Genomic DNA, 16,871 nt, shown 5'->3' with positions numbered 1-16,871 from the left:
TGTCATTTGAACATGCTAAGGTTGCTGAGCTTATTGACCAAGAGACAGGATGGTGGAAGATTAACATGCTTCAATCGATTTTCAATGAGGTAGACTTTCAAGCAGTTATCCAATTACTTGTTAGTGTGATGGCCCAGACAGATAAATTGATATGGAGAGGTACTTCTATTGGTCATTTTTCAGTAAGAAGTGCCTATCACTTACAAAAATAATTACTAGTGTGGTCCAATGGTAGCACTTCCTGGACAAGTCAACAAGGGGCACTCTAGAGGGAGCTTTGGTCTCTACCAACTACTAATGCAATAAAAGTCTTTCTTTGGAAGGCATGTGTTGATGCTCTACCTACGAAGCAAAACTTGTTTAACAAAAAACTAATTGTTGATTCATTGTGTCCAGTTTGTATGCTAAAAAAGGAAACCCCGGGTCATATTTTGTGGTCATGTCCCCTAGCTAGGGATGTTTGGTTATTGGGAGGAAAACCTTTTCAAAAAGTTGCTATTACTACTACTAATTTTGGGGAAGTCTTTGCTCAAAGGTGCTGTACAACATGATCTAGTCTTTTTTGCCATCATATCTTGATTGCTTTGGTTCATAAGGAACTCTTTTCACCATGAGGATAGTTTTTTGGCCCCTTCTTATGTCTACAATAAGCCAGTAAAAGATCAAGTTGATTATACTAAAGCTATACAGTCATCCTTTCCCAATACTCGACCATTCTCTTCCTCTGATCCATTACATTCGCAAGCCCCCATTGAAAACTAGTTGAAGATCAATTGGGATGTGGCTGTACAATTTTTTTTTTAAACAAGATTGGAGTTGGGGTTATAATTAGAGACTCTCATGGTGTTGTTCTAGCTAGCTTGATGAAACACATGCATTACTATGTTGAACTATCTATAGCAGAAGCTCAAGGTCTATTTGTGGCTGCCACATTCTTTAAGGAACTTGGCCTGAACTCATTGTTTTTGAAGGCGACTCTATGGTGGTTGTTCAAGCAGCTTCCTCTCAAGATCTCCAAGATGGCAAACTGAGTTTTATAATCAATAAATTTCATCAGTTGATGGTTGCTATTCAGCGGAAGATTCAACATGTCAAACGAGACATTAACTATGTAGCACATAAGTCAGTAAGGGATGCTGTAAAGCGAGACACAAAAGTTATTGACATAGCTTGTATTGATCCTTGTATTCTCTCTGATGTAGTGGCTGATAGCCATAATTGTATTTCCTTAATGCAAATCATCTATGCTTTTACCTCAAAAAGAAATTTAAAGGGTAGTATTACTATGCCACCCAAGTTTGCCCACTTGGTGTGCCTTCCAGTACAAATTGTATTTTTTCTTCCTTTCATTTTAAATATCTTTTAAACATATTTAAACATTTTTAAAAAATAAAAAAAGTAATACACTACTAATCACTTGTTTAACTATTAAGTAAAAGAATAATTTAAAAAAATATAGGAGCAATCAAATTAAGAGAACAAACTTAAGTGGGATAATATCATTTTCTAATTTTAAATATTCCCATAAAATTTAAGTATTGGTAGGGGTGCTACCCGTCCCCTATGGGGCGGGGGCACCCCTTCCCTGCATGGGGCAGGGGGTGGGGTTTTCACCCCTGTCCCCCGCCTCCGAGATGCGGGGGCGGGGCGGATTCCCAATCCGCCTCGTCTCATTCTACTTAAAAAAAAATTACATTTTATTTGATTTAAAAATTATTTCTAAGTGCAACAGTAATTAAAAATATATTTTTAGACCCAAATTATAAATTTAAATTTTGTAAATATGACTATAATTTAAAAATTATGTAATTTTTAAATTTGTAAGTGCATATTTTGTGTAAATTATAGTGTATTAGTTTTTAAACTATATAGTTTTTAAATTTTTCAATACATATTTTGTGAACAAATTCAACAAATTATAATATATATTTATATATACACAATTTATAAAATATAAATATATATTTATATTTATATATATGTATATATAATATATATAAATATAAGTGAGGGCGGGACAGGAGAAATGTGAAACGGGATTGGGCCTTCCTCGCCATCCACCCCCGCTAGAGGCTTTAGATGAGGGGCGGGAGGCCCCACTCCCGCATGAGCGGAGCGGGGTTGCCTGCCCCTACGTGCGGGGTAGAGCAGAAGCGGAGCGGGTGCCCCGCCGCCCATCCTAAGTATTGGGAATCAAATTTGTTTCCGTGCGTGACAATTCAACGGAATAAGAATCCAGGTGTCGGTTTCGACGGGTCCATGTCGACGTGCCGGGAAAGATCATATAAACAACTAAAAAAACCAGTTCACCTAATTGTTTTGGTGTCTCCTGAATCAGCCTCTCTCTCTACCATCGAATTCCTCTCTCTCTCTCTCTCTCTCTCTCTCCCCGCCCCCCCAAAAAAAAAAAAAATCTCTGCTTCGTCCTCAGCTCCCTTAAAATCTAATTGTCCCCTTACCCGGTCAGGATTACCCGGATCACTGTATTCAAACACCGAATTCCGATCCTTTTTCCCAGGAAAATTCCCTTTGATTTTCTCGAGAAAGTTAGGGTTGGGTTTCGATAATAATGAGCTTCCAGGATCTCGAGGCTGGCCGCCCCTTCACTTCTAGGAGAGACCGCATCAATGGCAAGCAGGACTCCACACAAGCCGTTGCCTCCGGGATCTTCCAGATCAACACCGCCGTTTCCACGTTTCAGAGGCTAGTCAACACGCTCGGCACCCCCAAGGATACGCCCGAGCTCCGCGACAAGCTGTGAGTTCCATTATCTCTGTTTTCTCGTATGGATTTTCCTGGGAAAGATTGTAGGGTTATTTTCTTGCGTTTACTTTCTGCATATGTAACGTATTAATCATATGTATTGGTTGGATTCTATGGGAATTTGTGTGTGCTTTCATTGAATTGATTTCTTGAGTTTGAGTTTTGGTCTCCAGGAATATCTTTGGGAGGCAATTCTTGATCTTGCGATTTAAATAATTGGGTTTTAACTGGCAATGATCTATAATTTCCAGGCCCAGAATGCATAATCACGGGTTTAGGATTTCCTTTTGTAAGTCCATTGCTCTCGTGGGCAATACTTGTATAAAGCCTTGGTTATGAGGGTTATGCTTGTTTATTTTTAGTTTTTGTTAAGTGCTGGTGTTGGGGTCAACCTGGGAAGTATTGTATTGTTGGAATTTTGAGGTAATGTATGTTAGGGAAACTTCTTTCTATTATTTGGAAAAGATACTGTAACAAAATCATTGTCTTGATGTTTCTGAAAAAAAAAAAATCATAGAATGATGAATTTCCATCTTAGTTGTCCTCATATCTATCTTTTTAACTTATCTGAAAAATCTGTCTTTTTAACTTACAGGCACAAGACGAGGCTACATATTGGGCAATTGGTGAAGGATACGTCAGCTAAACTTAAACAAGCGAGTGAAATAGATCATAATGTAGAAGTTAATGTAAGTAGTTTATTATTCAAATCTCTCTCTACCTCTTATTCTTTCCAGCACATACCTGCCTTCTTATCATAAATAATGATGAAACCATCCTTGTCCATTTAAGCAATTAAGAAGCGTATTTGACAACAGTTGCCAATGAAGAATTATTAGTTATAAAACAAAATAAAAAATTTTGACTGTAGTTACCTACGGGTTTTGTGTGATGGTGTGGCTGTGTACTGAAGAAGTTTGCGGCCAATACTTTTACACTGAGCATCTCATGGGTTGATGGGAGTTCCATAAACCTGGTTAGTTGAGTATTTGCTTACGGTTGACTGGTTGTTAGTTTTATGGTGATGGATGTGAGATTGGAGGTTCAATGGATGTTTATAAGCACACTTGTGTGGTGCTAAAATCAGAACCAAATGCTTTTAGAATTTTACTATGTTACTTTGCATTATTTAGATGTATTATTATGATTTTGAGAGTGAACCGCTTGGGGTTGGCTTAAGTGGTAAGGGCCTTGGTCTTGGGGGTATGCTATCCTAAAGTATAAGCTTGAACTCTTGGGTGCAAGCAATTTCTAGGGCCATGTCACATCAGTGAAAAGCTGCAAGATCTCTGGCTTTCCAACCATCAAACAATTGATTATGAGAGCTTAATGATATTTCCCATTTAATTTCAGGCCAGCAAAAAAGTTGCTGATGCTAAACTTGCGAAAGATTTTCAAGCTGTGCTGAAAGAATTTCAGAAGGCTCAACGGCTTGCGGCTGAGCGGGAAACAGCATATACTCCTTTCGTTCCCCAAGCAGTTCTTCCTTCTAGGTAAATGATGTCGAAAGTAAAGACAAGTAAACCTGCAGCCTTGTTAAATATTACTTCTTGTTCATTTCTTCCTTTTACAACAGTGCATTTGTTCATGCATGCTTGCAAGAAGTGGTCTTTTGTTTCTATTGATTTATTGTTGTCTTGTGTGTGTGTTCTCATAATTTACTCATAATTTACACTTTGGTCATTCATGCTTCCTGCAGCTACACAGCCAGCGAGATGGATGTAAGCATAGATAAGAGTCCAGAACAGCGTGCTCTTTTAGTGGAATCTAGAAGGTGAGTTTTGTTCATCTGATAGTTTTTTTGTTTGTCATTCATTTGATCCTTTTCTATTTGTCTAAAAGATCTGTTAAAAATTCATATTCTGGTCTGCTTTCCTCAGTCTTTTTGTTATGTATTATATTATATTTTTATTGAGTTTCAGAACTTATGGCTTTATTTGGATTTTAAACCAGAATGTGTTGATTTTGGTTTCTCTCCCCAGTTTAGTGATTAAATATAAACGTATCTTTGTTTAAATTAATGCCTCAAACGCGAAGTTGCAAAGTTACACCATATCTACTTAAACTTGGATAATATCATATTCTAGTCTAAATGAAGGGCAGGATCATGGGCGCATGTTTTCTGTTGATAGGTTCCTCTACTGTGGACTACAGTGTAGTTCTCAAAATCATGAGAGGTCTGTATAATTGCCTAAATATAAGAAAAGTTTTGAGTATTTCATCGAATATATATATATATATATATATATATATATATATATTTTCCCATTTCCATCAGATATTTAAAATCTTTATATGAGAAGAAATTGAAGTAACATTTGAAAGAATACACTTCTTTTCCTTTTCCTAAAAGTGTTGCATATTTAATGCCAGAACACTGCTGTTGAAACCTCATTACAAGGGCCATTACATCTGCCCCATATTTATCCCTTTACTGCTCTGCTCTCTGTCTTTGATTTTATTTAATGTAGATGGGGAATGCTCTTTGTATATCAACTTTAGTTGGATTGCTTTTAGGCATTGGTTTAACCAGTTGCATGAATTGCGTTCTAAATGATTGCATACTCTCAACCTCTAAATGATTTGCTGCAGACAGGAGGTCTTACTGTTGGACAATGAGATCGCCTTCAATGAATCTATAATTGAGGAAAGGGAACAAGGTATACAAGAAATCCAGCAGCAAATTGGTGAAGTGAATGAGATCTTCAAAGATCTTGCCGTGCTGGTCCATGAGCAAGGAGCTATGATTGGTAAGTCACCTGGCTTATCCCTAGAAGTCACCAGTATTGTTTGTTTGGCTCATGTTTTCACGTTTGATGCATATTGTTTTTGTAGATGATATTGGCTCCAATATCGAGGGTGCTCAAGCTGCAACTTCACAAGGGAACTCTCAACTTGTGAAAGCCTCAAAGACCCAAAGATCAAATTCGTCTCTGGTAATTTATGATACTATTTTATTTATTTGGACAAAATGACATTATTGACCTCCATGACTGCATGCATCCTTTGCTGGGACCATCCAATTTAAATGCTACCCATTATACTTGTTTTATGATGGCCTTGTCTGAAAGCAATTCTAAATACCGAATTTAAGATTAGGATGGCCAAATAGTTTTAGATTTAGGGATGACAATCTAGGCTTTTGTTGTGCTGTGCATGTAGTTTTCTTGGTGTATCATTGACCCTAGAGTGCATTTGATTGTCAGTTTCCATATACACACGCATTAAGATTACTACTTCACAAGGGTTGCTTGTTCTCTGGCTCAGCAAAAGGGGATCCTTGTTCACACTCAGTGTCAGAATGAGGCTGTGTGGTCGGTTCTTTAAATTGGTTACCCAACTTTAATGAGCCCTGTAAACCGAACACACATCCCCCGCCCAACAAAAAAAAAATACTTTGTTGACAAAAGAAACAGTATATTGTCAACAACTTTCATCTGTGACCAAATGGTCTCAAAATTTTATGTATTATTATGCTAATTTTTTTTTTTTTGTGTGTGCAGGCGTGCTTGCTCTTGGTGATATTTGGGATTGTGCTTCTCATTGTGATCATAGTACTCGCGGCTTAATCAGAGTTTGATTGGTCGTTGAGCAGATGTGCTGGTGCTTATCACATTTGGAGGTTTCTGTTGGGTGGGGTGTTTGTTCTCCTGTAATTGTGTTTGGGGGTCTTGAGGATGTGTTTCAGCTTATTGGGTTATTGTCCGTTTTCCTATTTATAATTAATATCTTTATTCTTTGGGTTTTCTTGTCTTCAAAACGCTGTTGAAAGGGTTAATGCCTTTCCCACGTTCCATCTAGCGCTCCAGCTGGATGTCTTGTATGGAACCACCCTCGGGTAATTCAACTATGTACCTCTGTTGGCAGGTCCCCTCCCCAGTTTAAGATAAGAGTCTAGGATCATCATTTAAACTTTGGAATGCCAAAGAATAGCATGGGTAATGCAAGGTAGGGTGGTTGAACTATTAGTATGCTGGAGAGGGATCACTGGGACACCACAGATTGCAGACGCATGGAAGATGGCTCCTATTTGTATTTTTTGGTATATTTGGAGTGAACGAAACGAGCAACTTTATGAGGATAATGAATGTTCCTTAGAAGAGTTTCGTAATTTTTTTTGGAAGACTTTGTTTTTGTGGGCCATTGCTTTAGATTTCAATGTACTTAGTTTTCATGATTTCTTTGTAATGGTTTCTAGTTCCTAAATAGGTGTATGCTTTTGTATACTTCTAATGTACTTGGGGTTATGTCTATCTTTTTATCAATGAATTAACTTACTACCTATAAAAAAAAACTCCGGAATGCTAAAGAAAACAGTCAAAGCTTTAAACAAGGGAAAGGATAAGGCCAATTAAACAGGATCTATTATCATTATTGCTTTTGTAATTATGACAATATGAGAACGGTTTACATCTTGCAACGTTGTAGTTGTAACTAACAAAAGGTTAGTTGAGGCGAACCTTCCGACACTTTACATGTCCAAGCTCCAGGAAACTGTAAAGAATAGCCAGCCTATTTCTTTCTTCAAGGTTTTGATTACTTGGGTGCACAGGCGCCCCAACATGCAAACCCTAATGAATGTTATTGCTGGTGTTTATGCTCTTAACCATGGATGTAAATGCTTAGCTAGAGTTTCTCACGATATTTCTTAAGTGATTACACTGATAAGTGAAATGGAGAGGATATTTTTCCTAGGAGGGGAGGACCCAAAGAAGAGATTTATTTGGTATTTTTGCACCGAATATGAGAGACTAATTCGTGCACTTTTCTTCATTTTTAATTTTTTGCCAAGTAAACAAGAAGTTTTATCAATGATATAGGGACAAAGTCATACACTAATTATTTTCTTTATGAATTTATCTAAATGTTTGACCTGCAATTTGACTGTAAGCTTAGTACATAATTAGCAGTAGGTTCAAGTGATAGATACCTCAAGGTCATTATGACAACAATGCAGTCCAATGTAATATCTTCATCGGCTCCAGTTCCAGAAGTGTGTATTTCTTTAGTTGCATTGAAGTCTTTCCTGGTTTGGGTGAGATCCTAACTTCTGCAATTCCTTCCTTAGAGCTGCTTTCAACTCATGGTATTTACATTGCCAAATAATAGATTGATAAAACGTAATCTCTCCTTAATTTGAAAGTGTGATCAATGGGCATGCACAATTGTACAGCTCAAAAGATCCCTATTTTCCGGAAGAATGGCTTGGTATTCCCAACCAGGTTCCGCTGGGAACACACATAAACCAACTGTTACCAATTCAATTTCAAACCACCAACCCCAAAAATAAACAAACACCTTATGGTGACAGTCGCACAACCTTTCATTCTTGCTTCACATAATAATTAACAGCAGAAAACATAAAAGAGAGTAGATCTATGACAAAATTTGAACAACTAAATTATTAGGCCACAACAAAAATTAAGATTGTTTCAATGTTTTGTACGGAATGCCTTTTGAGTAGAATATGGATGTCAAAACAATGAATAGAGTTGATACTATGGCTGAGATAAAAGTAACGACAGATACAACTTCAGCATGTGTCTTCCTTCCTGCAGGTATTCTCCACACAATCTCACCACTTCCCGGTTCGGCAACATCACCGGTGGGAGAAAATAAACAACTTTGGTTAGGTGAGTTTCCCTCTATGCTGCAGTGCACAAACACATCAGGTGCACCGAATTTGACTCTTGAGTAGCCACTTGCATCTAGGGGCTGCAAAAATCAGTAAATAAATAAATAAAAGAATCAATAAGTGATGCACGCAATCTTGCCGCCATTTTTCCCTTATTTTTTCACAAGACCCCACTTGTAATAAAAAGTATATATGAAAGGAGGAATCGCTACCAGTTACCATTTCTTTTTTGACAATTTACAATATTCTCGTCACTTACCGGATACCTTGCATGTAGTGGAAGTGCTATGTTGATGTCAGGTCCATTCTTTTGACTTGTCAAGAGATTGGGACCAACATCCATGTGAACCTCAACAACAGAACGGTTGGACAAAAATGAAGGCAATTCCAAATTTGTATCTCCAAAAACAGCTATATTGTTAAATACTGCAATAAATGGCTTGAAATAGTTAATTTGGAAAAGAACAATACAGTATGCTTGGATTTCATAAGCCGGACAATCTCAGTTTTTATTAGTAAAAATGAATGAAGTATTTTACCACCACGCTGAAGAAGATGTTGTAGCTCAAATGGGTCAGCAAAAACTCCAGTTGGTAGTCTTTCAATAATTATGACCTCACAGGAGTGAGTTGGTAGCTTAGTTATGGATTTTGGTTCAACGTTTAATCTGATGGATGAGGATAGAAGACGATGGGAACCTTCGCCAATCAGATTCCGCTGTAGAACTGACAATCTAGGTAAATCATCTGGCAGCATTCCACATAACCCAGAGGGAAGCCCTTGTGCTATGAAATCTTGGAAATCTGAATCGAGAAAGCTTCCATACTTCCCATGATAAGATTCCATTATAAATCTCTTGCAACTACAAAAAGAGCTGATAGCTGAGTTGTTGGAACTAAAATCCGGATTGCAACTTTGTGCCTGAAAATTATGAATGCATATCAGATAACTAATTCCTACACTCGGTTGTAACAGAAGGAAGGTTAAAACAGGTAAAGACTTTCCCCTAAACTCTCAGATATGTACTCTTTTAACACTATCTCTGATTAGGGATGGATGATAGTCAATGAAGTCAGGAAGTGCAAAATTTGCATCGTAGTTGTTAGGCACAATCATAATCTAAAGCAACAGGGAATCTATAATGGCTTAAAATGCTCCCAACCTTGGGCTCCCAACATTGGGATTATATGAGAGTTGGCTACAAGAGACTGATAAAACTACGTTCAACTAATGTTCTGGACAATGGGACCAAAAATGATTAGGCCTCTGTTTCTTTTAGTATGTGGGTAAAGTAATTCGTACCAGCAACTGGTGAATTCATTGAAAATTATTTACCAACCAACAGAAATTACCAATGCAAAGAGACTTGTTTGGGTAACAAGGTAGTATTCTCAGATATTTCCTTCCCAAGCATACTTACACAAAATACTTTTCAATTTCAAATCTTCAACTTTTTCATCTAATCATATTACCTAATCATTATCCAAATACAAAAACCATTACAACTTTTACAAACTTCAAAATAAACACAAAAATCAATACAACTTTTACAACTTTGAAACAAAAATAATATTAAAAAATTATATTCAAACAATTTTTTAACTTAATATTTTTAATCAACTTTTTCTCTCTCATTTCCCAAAACTTAATAAAACATTTTAACTCAAGCCATTTTACCACTATTCATAGAATTATGAGATACTCCAAGAGTCCAAAAGAGCAAGCTGTTGCAAATATAACACGAGCCCTTTCAAGATAGACATGTTTTGAAGCATATATAGTTATTGAGGAGAAATAATTGCTTCTTCTGAGAAAAGAATCCTCAAAATTCCTAAATGCAAAAAATAGTCAGCTCGCAAGATGATGATATCAACATGCAAAACCAGGCAAAACAACGGATTGAAGCACTCTGAAAAGAATAGAATGAAAGCAAAAATGATGATGGGTTCAATGGATGAGATGGAGCCTCCATGCCTCTCAGATGGCATGGTGTCAAACAATCACAGTAAACAAAAAAACTCAAATCAACTAAGCCTAAGTAACTGGGGTTCAACTACAAAATTCCTTTGATGCAATCAAAGGTCATATTCGTTGCAAAACTCTGCCAATCATGTTGTTCAACAGTCTCTTTCTACACTCATTGTTATTCTCCACTTAGCCCCAATCACTCCTTTTGATCGGATCACTCTTTTGCAACAGTGAATTCAAAAAATTTTATCCTCTAGTCTATGTTTAGTCACGCCAAATATGAAAAGCAGAAGAAAGCAATGGTTTTAGATGATCAGGGAAGATAATAGTGACTTGAAATACATATCCGATATACAAAATGTTGTAACAAAAAGAAGAGATGTTACACATTTAGGTACCAATGCTCTGCACTTTACAAGTGGAAGGGATACATTGGATATTAGAAAGAAGCTTAAGGAGGCATATAAAAGGAGTAAATGCAGTTAGAATTGAATAAAAGGAGAACTAGAGTCATGGATCCTCCTGCTCACATTAAGAATGAGAAACAAATATCTTTTATCGAACATCAAGCAATCAAGAAAAGGTGGAAGAGGTTCCTGAACTAATAGAATACTTTCAAGGTGTTACACAGTGAAAAGGTGTTCTTGTAGAGTTGTGAAACTGTACAAAATAAAATTATAGCTATTATGTGACAGCTACAATGGAGCCTGTGCTTTTCCATGTTAAGAGAAAGGCCATGTCAATGAAACTTATGGGTGAAAAAATGTAGTTCAGGTCAAGCAAAAGGGGGTTGTTTCGACGTCTTAATGTTCAAACATGCTTGTCTGGTAGATTTTTTTTAATTATTATTATTATTATTAGTTTGTCTTTAAGAGAGAAAAATAAGATAATATATCTTGAAAATGATGAAATAAGAATAATCTTTCTCAAAAACCACGGTACGCATATAACAAGTATAGTTCCAGCAGTAGCTAGAGGAAGCAACATAGAAATTCAGCAAGAAGCAAAAATCATGACAAGCAGGAGGAGCTCTGAACACCATTAGAACCATAGTTACCTTCTACAAAAACAAAAGCGGAATACCAAAAGTTAGCTGTCAGGAATGCCAATATAATAACAACATTGAAAAGGAAAACCCACCACTTTTCTGGTAATAAGAGATTCCCTGCATCCCTAAACTGGGAAAGACATTCTAAAACTAATTGCTATGATAAGTACATTCTAATATTAATTTTGTACATGTCATTTTCTTCTAAATGGTCTATAAGCTAGAAATATGATATCCATCTTTCACATAACCTAGCCTTCAACTCTCCCAGCTACCCTGGGTCTCTATCATGATAATAATGTCAACCACTAAACTTTAAACTACCAAAAAACCTTTGCAATCATCAGGCATGAAACCAGGAAATCAGTATTAATGGGTCTGCTCCCCACAGTATGAAGAAGCACATGTTTGGCAAAGCATGAACTTCAACTTCCAAATCAAAGAGAAAGCAAAAATTGAAACTCTTTTTCAAAGCAAAATTCCTACTCATCAAGTTATTGAAGGGCGTAACGTAAATAACATCCAGATAGAGAGATTTTTGTTATAAAAAATACCTTGAACAAGAAAAGGAAAATAAAAGTAGCCAACGTATTAAGACCAGACAGTAGCCAATGTATTAAGACTCATCAAGATGATAAATTCATAAAAATTCAGCTAACAAGCACCATGGTCATCTCACCTCACTTGACAGTGAAGAACCATGCACGCAAGAGCCAGTGCAAAGAAATAGCATCAATGAAATTCCAGCAAACAGATAAATGCGTAATTGAACACAGCACCAAGTTTCCATGCAGCAACTGAAACAGAAAAAGAAGAGGACCTATGAACATGGGATACATCTTCCATCCTAAAAACAATTTCATTCTCTAGAGAGTTAAACAGCATCGTTACATTTTACAAACTATTAATATCCATCAAGAACAACAGACCTTGATCTTTTATCATGTATGGGCAACAACCACTAAAAAGGATTACTATATACTATAGAATGAATTTTAATTCATTGTACCAATGGCCATCGACCACACTGGCATCAAGCCTTGTTTTTCAACTTGAGAGCTGGGGTTCAATTCCCCTCCCCCCCTCCCTCGTCTCCCCCATTGTATAGCAAAAGATTTTGATCCCTTGTCACCAACAAAAGTTGGAACAAGAAAAATTAAATTAGCAATACATACTGAAATTTAGTTTCTATGTAACTTCGTTTTGGGAAAGAAAACATTTTACAACATATTGATGAAAACTTTTGTGAGCCAAATAGTTAACCAATATTTGCATACTCCTAATTAACATTTAAAAACTAAAATTATGATACTTCTTGATGCAGCAGAACCCAACAATATGTATTAGGGGCGATCAGGAACCTTAAAATCCCTTTGCATATTGATTCAAATGGGTCCTAAAGATCATGGAAACAACTCAATGATTCAATGCTAGAGTAAAAAATCACATTCTCCAAAGCCTGTGCCAGATTAAACACTATGTTACAAAGAACTTTTTAATGAATATCTACAAAAATAAAAACATTTTTGGAGAAAACCAAAGGAACTCAATAAGCAGTGAATCTATACTAGTGTGTAAACATGAGCCAGTTACAGAAAGCAGAACAAACCAAAATCTCAAAATAACAGAGCGATATTTCAAAAACATTTACAATAGTAATAATATAGACAAAAGACCTTTGGCATAAGCATAACTGAAACATCATCATAACAGAACAAAGACCATGTTTAATCCCCGTGGCAGGGTTGTGCTATCCTCGGCGGCCAATTTGGTTAGAAACATACGTGAAATCTCTCCTTTTAAACTCGATGCGTTGAGTGTGTACACAGGAAAGACCACGCAAAAAACCACTTTGTCTCCAAAGTGGGTGCATTCAGAAACAGAGATGTTGGTACCAAGATAACAACAGAGGCCAGTTTTACACCCGTGGTAAGGTCAGAACAGAAGCAGAAATAGAATATCAGGCCAGAGGGTTTTCAGATGCAATATCATATCATAACAGAGTACTGAACAGACAAATATCATATAATCATATAAAAATTTCTGACTTCATATTCACTCTTTATACAGTTAAGAACAAAATAACAAAAGTTGTTCATGTCTACACTAGTTATGACAGAAATATTTTATTTTCTTATTTAGATACAAAGAATCGTGCACAAAATGACTGAGGTTGTTTTCATAACAAAATATGCAAGTTTTTCATAAAATCAACCTTGGCCAGTTTTTAAGCAAGGTCAATCATAGGAGCACCGCTTACCTGAACTTTTTAACATCTTTGAATTTCCTTACAATAGTGCCAAGCGAATATCGATCATCACCTAAACATAATTACCACAATCCTGAGTTAACAGAGTTGAACACTGTTTTTAAGAAATAAAACAGATCATACCTAAAATCCCATCAAAATCTTTTTTTTTTTATAAGTAAAAATATTGTATATATCAAAATGAGAAACCAAGTACACTAAATGTATACAAGAAAACTTACCCAAAATTACCCAAGCCCATAAAAAAAACTCAAAATACACCGGACCCGACCCCAACCCCTAGTTTCCCGTAGAATTAAAACTCTACCCGAACACCAACCCCAACAACTTGATTCCCGTCTTCACAATGCCCTCCCTTTAGACTTCCCTCTATTAGAGCTACCACCCTTAGCGTCGTAGTTGATAGTCAAAAAAATACACTGTAACTCCTGCTTTTCTTGAAACTTGATTTGGTCTCAAGCATGTGGCTTGCCTCGATCGCAATAATTAGTTCTTTAAATTGGTCTTCACATCCTCCATGTAAAATTCCCACGAATGAAATCCCATCAAAATCTCAAGTAACCCGTAATACATTAATTGCAGGCCAATTCACCTATAACCCGAATTTAGCAAAAACCATCTATACAATTCTATTTCTTTCGAGTACCTTCACTTAACCTAAAGGTAGCGTACTAACTATTGTACAAACCAAAAACCTCTCATTTCCAAAAATATTTAGATTAATATAACTATGCAAAATCCAACTTTACAATACACGTAAGAAAAACCTTACCACATCAAACTCTAAGAACTATCAAATTAAATCGATAACCGTAGAAAGAGTGAGCATCGAGCATCTTACCAAGCTTGGATCGGTTGTGCTGAGGTAGCACGGTGGCACGCGGGTGATATTGTTTGTCCGTAGCGGACCGCTGTGGTGCAAAGACAAGGCTTGCGACTGGCCGGTGCAGTGGAGTTGTTCTTGTTCGCTGTGGAGTAGCTCGGCGTAATGGTGTCATTGGTGTGGGTGGTACTCGGCAGTGCGATGGAAACACAGTGACCACTAACACTGCGATGGAGCCGAGAGAGACTGAAAGAGAATTACAGAGAGACAGAGAAAGATGCAGACGGAGAGAGCGAGCTGAGAGAGAGAGCAACAGAACAGAGAGGGAATCGGAACCGGAGAGAGAGGACCGCCCTGAATGGAGACCGAGCGGGCCCGAGGATGAAATTAAATCACCGCGGCGGAAAGAAATCATTGACCTCAGGCTCGTTCCGGACTCAGATTAGAGTCAGGCTGCTCTGCGGTCGAGAGTAACTAGAGAAAATGTGTATATTTATTTTTATTTTTATATTTTTTAATATATTTAAATATTTTTAAAAAATAAAAAAATGCATCAATATATTAAACATAATTTTTTAATTATTAAGTAAAAAAATTTTTAAAAAATAATTATATGGACAAACGGTCAAAACGAAGGAATAAAATTAAGAGGCAAACTAGCATTTTCCCTCAGATTAGGAGGTTGAAAGAAACGATCGATCATAGGTTTTGATGCCAACGATGTTTCCTTAAATTTCTCAATTGATATCAAATTAATTATTGATAGAATTTATTTTTTTAATTTTTTATAAAAAAAATTCAATTTATATCAATTTACTTTATACATTTAAACATATTTTAAAACAAATCAAGAAATATTATATCCATAAATAAACTCAGATCATCTAAAAACACCTTAATATTCAAATGCAGCCTAACGCAAATGTATATGTATTCTGTATAGCCATTAGAGAAAAAAAATGCTTCAGATATAAACGAATTTTATAAAATTAAATTCACAAACTCTTTCTATGAAGAGCTAGGTTGAGTATCTATTTAGACAATGAGTGTTGTCTTTTAGACGTTTGTCTGTAAAGACTCAAGAGTGTCAACAATAGTGATGACCAAACCAGTCACAAAAGAAAAGCGTACTGGTAGAGCTCCAAATACATTATTTTAGTTTATGATGTCATATTTGATATTGAGACATTCCAATATGTATTCTATCATGTATATAAGTTTCTCTGATAAATGAATTACGACAATTTCCCTTAAAAAAAATCATAACTTATTTATGCATTTAGCAAGTCCGATAGGTTTTTTAGATAAAAAAGATAACAATTGAGAACACATTTTGTTAAATGACAATAAAAAGCCAACATCTATTTCTATCAATGACAACATAAGAAAGACTTGTGACAAAAAAGTCAGGAATGTCCCTCATAATATACAAAGCCTTGATTCTCTTTCATTATCATGATATTTAAGCTACAAAAAGTTAAGTGAAAAATTAGATTTGAAAATATAAGATTTCTAAAATAACTCAAAGAAACATAGATGAAAAATAACCATGGGAGATGATAAAATCTAGGGGTGTCAAATTGTGTTAACAAATCGTATTTGTGTTGTGGCAAAATATGTATATTATACTATATAGGTCAATCCGAACACGACCTGTTAAGTTTATCGTACCAAAATCTCAAACCCTAACACGATCTATTAATATAACGGGTTGACATGACACGACTCATTAGTTAATACTACGAAATAAGTTAACACAACACGACCCGACCCGTTTCAACCCGTTTATGTAAAGGGGTTGAACAGATTCGAAATTAACCCATTTAACCTGATTAAGTTTAGCATAATTTTATTTTAATGTTAAAATCACAATTTCTATACAAAATATAAAACTGACTACAAGTCCAAAATTACAATCCAAATAATAAAAATATCGAAATTAAAATCTCAACAATTTTACTTTTAGGTACAAGGGTATAATTGTAACTTTAATTTTCTTAATGGGTCATAATAGGTTATAATGGGTCAAAACGAGTTGACATGTTATCAACTTGTTAAGCAATCGTGTCTTAACATGTTAATCCGTTTTTACCCGAACCTTTTAAGACTAAACTCAAACATGTTATTATTGTGACGTGTTCGTGTTGCTAACGGGTTGTGTCACATATTGCCACTCCTAGTAAAACCCAAGCATCAATCATTGCAACTCTATCCCTTACTTTAATTCCAAATTCCTCCTTTACAAGCTTAATCTCATTGAAATCATCTAGTGTAACTATCTAGCACAAAAGATAACCCATCAATAAATTACTAACACAAGCAAGTCTCCATTCATATTGAATCGACATGCCATTATTAGAAGTTA

The 16,871-nt window shown here is 35.9% G+C and overlaps 2 protein-coding genes across 2 annotated transcripts; one reads left to right on the top strand and one right to left on the bottom strand.

Moving 5' to 3' along the window:
* Window positions 1–2,312: 2,312 nt before the first annotated feature.
* Window positions 2,313–7,028, top strand: LOC108982621 (syntaxin-22-like). Its single transcript, XM_018954058.2, has 7 exons — window positions 2,313–2,757; window positions 3,359–3,452; window positions 4,117–4,256; window positions 4,463–4,537; window positions 5,356–5,513; window positions 5,599–5,699; window positions 6,267–7,028. The coding sequence occupies exons 1-7, from the start codon at window positions 2,570–2,572 to the stop codon at window positions 6,330–6,332; spliced, it is 822 nt and encodes a 273-aa protein (XP_018809603.1). The 5' UTR covers window positions 2,313–2,569; the 3' UTR covers window positions 6,333–7,028.
* A 1,034-nt stretch (window positions 7,029–8,062) lies between these two features.
* On the bottom strand, window positions 8,063–14,954 carry LOC108982622. Its single transcript, XM_035687895.1, has 6 exons — window positions 14,525–14,954; window positions 13,675–13,735; window positions 12,094–12,211; window positions 8,938–9,319; window positions 8,658–8,824; window positions 8,063–8,478 (listed from the first exon to the last, which is right to left on the bottom strand). Exons 1-6 carry the CDS (start codon window positions 14,919–14,921, stop codon window positions 8,185–8,187), a joined length of 1,419 nt encoding a protein of 472 aa, XP_035543788.1. The 5' UTR covers window positions 14,922–14,954; the 3' UTR covers window positions 8,063–8,184.
* Window positions 14,955–16,871: the final 1,917 nt, after the last annotated feature.

Source organism: Juglans regia, chromosome 2 (assembly GCF_001411555.2).
Source record: "Juglans regia cultivar Chandler chromosome 2, Walnut 2.0, whole genome shotgun sequence".
Classification (NCBI taxonomy): domain Eukaryota; kingdom Viridiplantae; phylum Streptophyta; class Magnoliopsida; order Fagales; family Juglandaceae; genus Juglans; species Juglans regia.
Note: the sequence above shows the minus strand (reverse complement) of the source record. Positions and strands in the feature narration are given on the sequence as shown.